Here is a 5,000-nt window from a genome sequence, read left to right as displayed (position 1 = left end):
AGGCGACACAACACTTTTAAATTAAGACAAAGTTTGCCCACACACTAAGAATACACACTCAGACACACACACTCTCACACACTCTGAGGATCTGAAACCCAGCTAAGCGGTACTGAAACTGGGGTCTATTATAGAACAGAGCACTTTGGGCTAAAAAAGGACTGTTATTCAGGCATGAGTGCACCCCAGCTGATTTACACTGACTTAAGTTTGCAAATGCTGCCACTGGCATTTTTAAAGCACTCTATTCCAACGAAATAATGCTAATATTACAGCATTGTAAAGTTTTTACACTATTTTAAAGAGAGATTAACTTTTAAAAATTTAACTAATTTTATGAACAGAGTCAATATAGTGGCTCATTTAAGTTAAAGGAGAAATACAGTGTGAAATGGATGCTCTCAACAGGTTTAGAATGCTAGTGATTAGGGCATAGTATCTCGCATGCAACAAAATTAACAAGGTATAAAACTAGCCAATAAAAACTACAAGAATTCCAGCTTGTGTAAAATATCTCAATAATATATATATATTATACATAGAAATATATAATATAATATATGTAGAAAGCGCAGAGACTCGGTTCTGATACATCAGCTCACAGACGCCTTGTGCTGATCCACATCACCCTAGGAGTGATGAGGGGAAAGAGCTCCATCTACTGTACCCACCCAGAGAGAGCAAGGACAATTATATTATTACAGGGTTCCGGTAGCTGATGGCAAGCTGCATGACCAGGATTCGAACCGACGATCTCCTGATTATAGGGATGTGCACTGACAAAGCTCTCAGTGCCTCGTATTAAATGTCAGGGCCCACAGAATTCTACTAATGAAGTGTGGAGCTACTCTGACTTTATTAACAGTGTAAAAAAAAAAAAAGATTTCTTTGCATGGCTCACTCTATGCCCTTATCACTAGCATTGTACGCCTATTAGGAGCATTGGCTAAAAGCTCTGTATTTGGAAATGATGGGTGAGAACAGAAGTGGAAAACTCAGGAAAAAAGTTTATTCTTGTAATCATGTTTCACTACAATTCAAGTCCATTTCACACTGGACTTCTCCTTTAATGGGCTCTCCTTGCTAAAAAAATCATAATAGACAATGTTCGTATACTATACATATGCAAGAGAAGTAGAAAATTGTGTGTGTGTGTGTGTGTGTGTGTATATAAAGGGTCTCACCAGTATCTGCAGCAGTTCCTCCAGGTAGCAGGCTATGAGTTCGTGATCCTCATACAGAGCCCAGCTGCGCTGCTGTGAGTCGTCCCGGTGTCGAGCCAGATCCCCAAATATCACCTCCAACCTCTGCTCATCATGACACACCTGCCCCTGCGGCAGCGCTGTACTCAGATCCTGCAGGAGATCAGGCAGAAAACACACTTATATAGATATAAAACATTTAGAAGGTCAGGAGTGGCATAAGGTCACCCAAAAGCAGTGTGTAAGACTGGTGGAGGAGAACATGACAAGATGCTGAACTCTTAAATCTTTATGAATATGAACTTGTTGTTTTCTTTGCATTATTTGAGGTCTGAAAGCTCTGCATCTTTTTTGTTATTTCAGCCATTTCTCATTTTCTGCAAATAAATGCTCTAAATGACGATATTTTATTTGGAATTTGGGAGGAATGTTGTCAGTAGTTTATAAAAGAAAACAAAAATGTTCATTTTACTCACAAATATACCTAGAAATAGTAAAAGCAGAGAAACTGATCATTTTTAGAAGTGCTCTCATAATTTTCTCCAGAGCAGAAATAATTTTTTTTATCCATCTTGTATTTTATTCTGTTTCTCATGTGATCAGACAGGTGTGTAATCATTTCACTGCTAGTTATACTGTGTGTGTGTGTGTGTGTGTGTATTTGTGTGTATATGGAACAAATAAAACTTAAATTTTAATGAAGTAAAAGACTCTATTCTAGTTTTATAGTCCATAATCAGAGTTTAGCCGCTGTAACCTTGCTCTCGACCAATGACAGCAGGACCTGCTCCAGGTCAGCTGACACGCTTGGTATGGTGGTCTGCAGATGCCCGACGACCACGCCCACGGCAACACGCGACATCTCGTAACTAAGGCCCGTGTTCTTCCTCACCAGCTCGATTAACTCCGCACCCGTCGTCATGGGGACAGACGCTGAACTGTGGGTGGGGCTACTGGTGGGGCTGATGGAAATGGGGGGCGGGGCCGAGGGCCACTCAGCTTCTGACTGGTCTTCGAGGGGAGGCTGGGGTGTGACGGGCTGTGCTGTGGTTGGCTGGGGCTGGGGTTGAGGGGCGGGGCCTTTCTTAGAGGGAGCTGATTGGGAGTTTGGGGATGGTGTGCGCTCAGGGGGAGGAGGGGGTGGAGCTTTAGCTCGGCTTGGCACAGGAGGCGGAGTGCTGCTGGCACTGGGAAGACTGACATCGGAGGAAACGACAGAGTGGGTGGAGCCAGAGTGTGAGGAGGGGGAGATTGGGGAGGGCGAAGCTGCAGCAGTTGGCTGATCAGGGCTGGGGGCGGGGCCAGAGGGGGTCACTCTGACTGGCACATCAGGATCTGATGGAAAATCATAGAAACACAGCAAAGAGAATTTAGTGTTACTGCCAGTCTGTAGTTAAATATATATTGCACATATTCATATATATTATATATAATGCTTTTATTTTTTCTTCCACGTTATAAATGAATAGTGAAGTGATCCAGACTTTGAAGGAACACATTAGGAATCATGTAGTAACTTAAAAGTGTTAAACAAACTATTTGAACTTATTCTCTTGCTCTTCCTTCCTGGGGCGCTCCTGATGAGTGCCAGTTTCATCATAACGTTTTTGATGGTCTCTGCAGTGAATGCACTTCAGGACACTTTTAACGTTTATTTAAGTCTTTATTTAGTTGAGTAGTTTTTGCTTCTCATAATCTGGATTAGAACATTACTCAAATATTCACTATTCACTGTATACCTGTAACTCTACCTCTTCACTACTTTACTTTAACTGATGCTCTCAAACACTTTATTAAGAGACAAGAAATTCAAGTAATTAAGTCTTTACGAGTTCAGCACAGCTGTTAACTGAAAGCCTGAATTCCAGGTGATTCTACCTCATAAATAACCGAAAACCGATCATCTAAGCAAGAGGAGCTACTTTAAAGAATCTAAATATAAAACATATTCTGTTCTGGTTTGTTTAACACTTTTTTACTGCAGAACATTTTAAAATAATAATAATAAAAAAACACTTTTGAGTAATGTGATACACAGTTTAAAGTAGGGGTGGGCGATATGGCTCTAAAATAATATCACGATATTTCAGGGTATTTTTGCGATAACGATATACTTGCCGATATAGGAAAACAGAAATAAATAATTAATTTCAGGAATATAGTATAATAGTATAACAGAATAATCATAATGTGGCAAAATAAATAATATAGCTTAAAATAATATAATGCAGCAAATAATATTGCAGAATATTTAGTGCATGCATATAAACTGCAAACTAAAACAATTATACAATAAATACACCTAAAGCTTCACAGTAAATAATAGAGTACTTTTAAGACAGAACAGCCCTATTATCACGATATGGATTTTTAATATCATGATATTTCTGTGTCACGATATATTGTATACGATATAATATTGCCCACGACTAGTTTAAAGTAACAAAATATAGTAAAAATAGTACTATTTATATGAATCATATGTGTGTGTTTGTGTGTGCGTATTGACTGGATCTTAAGCTTTGGCTACACAATATATTAATGCCAAAAAAGCTCTTCTCCACTGAGGAGAGAGAAAGAGATTGTGTGTGAGAGAGAGAGAGAGAGAGAGAGAGAGAGAGAAAGAGAGATTATAATAGGAGTGTTAAGAGGACGAGCAGCACGTCAGCCACTGATTTTCATCAGCCTGATTAAAATGGAGTGAAAAGATTAAAGTGTGAGCTGGTGACAGTTTGTGTTTAGAGAAATGAGGGACTGTACATTTCATTCATTCATTCCCACAAACCTGCACTGCTGAGAGTGTGTGTTCCAGTATCCTGTAGTGTATTACAGTATGAATGTTAATGTGTGTGTGTGTGTGTGTGTACCTGGGCGTCGGGTCTCCCTCCGTTTCTCTGGAGGAGGGGGGGTTATAGGAGCGGCTCTGCGGGGTTGAGGGGGAATCTGCAGAAAAGAGAGAAATCCTGAATAATACACTGTAAAATCAGACCAGAGAAGGGATGCAAAGATTTTCAACATTTTAATGAAACGTTCAGTTCAACTTGTTTGGTTTGATACACCCATATGAACCGGAATATTTATTTACAACACCTTGTTGATTTGAAATAATAAGGGAAAATAACCTAATGCTAAAAAAACACTCAAACTTATAAGTTTATTTGATTTTACCAAATTGAAATCCTCTGGAATATAATCAAGAGGAAGATGGATGATCACAAACCATCAAACCACCAAACTGAACTGCTTGAATTTTTGCACCAGGAGTAAAGCAGCATAAAGTTATCCAAAAGCAGTGTGTAAGACTGGTGGAGGAGAACATGATGCCAAGATGCATGAAAAAAAAACTGTGATTAAAAACCAACCAGGGTTATTCCACCAAATATTGATTTCTGAACTTGGTTTCTGAAATTATTTTTTTGTTATTTCAGCCATTTCTCATTTTCTGTAAATAAATGTTCTAAATTACAATACTTTTATTTGGAATTTGGGAGAAATGTTGTCTGTAGTTTATATAATAGAAATAATGTTTATTTTACTCAAACATAAACCTATAAATAGCAAAATCAGAGAAACTGATTCTTCTGATTCTGTATAATACAGTGCATGGCTTTAAATTCTTCACTCTAACATGCATTTCAACTTCATTTATCAGCTAATGGTATATAATCCCTCATGAGTCGACTCACATGTTTAACATGAGGGGAAACTGAAGGAATGTGCAGATCATCACAGAGAGGATCAACCCAGAACAACGTCTGACCTGCTGAACTGAAACCTGGACACTTTAACATCCACCGT

The 5,000-nt window shown here is 38.8% G+C and overlaps 1 protein-coding gene across 1 annotated transcript in view; it reads right to left on the bottom strand.

Annotated features, from left to right (window-relative positions):
- The window catches only part of LOC103028121 (NCK-interacting protein with SH3 domain), a 19,242-nt gene that overhangs the window by 8,797 nt on the left and 5,445 nt on the right, over window positions 1-5,000 (bottom strand). Inside the window, exons 4-6 of the mRNA XM_022682534.2 lie at window positions 4,070-4,145; window positions 1,960-2,537; window positions 1,185-1,355 (exon numbers count right to left, since the gene is read on the bottom strand). Of these exons, the coding sequence (XP_022538255.2) occupies window positions 1,185-1,355; window positions 1,960-2,537; window positions 4,070-4,145 (825 nt within the window). The remainder of the gene's footprint in view (window positions 1-1,184; window positions 1,356-1,959; window positions 2,538-4,069; window positions 4,146-5,000) is intronic.

The sequence above is a fragment of the Astyanax mexicanus genome, chromosome 24, assembly GCF_023375975.1.
Source record: "Astyanax mexicanus isolate ESR-SI-001 chromosome 24, AstMex3_surface, whole genome shotgun sequence".
In the NCBI taxonomy this organism is placed as follows: Eukaryota; Metazoa; Chordata; class Actinopteri; order Characiformes; family Acestrorhamphidae; genus Astyanax; species Astyanax mexicanus.
This window is presented reverse-complemented; position numbering and strand designations above follow the sequence as displayed.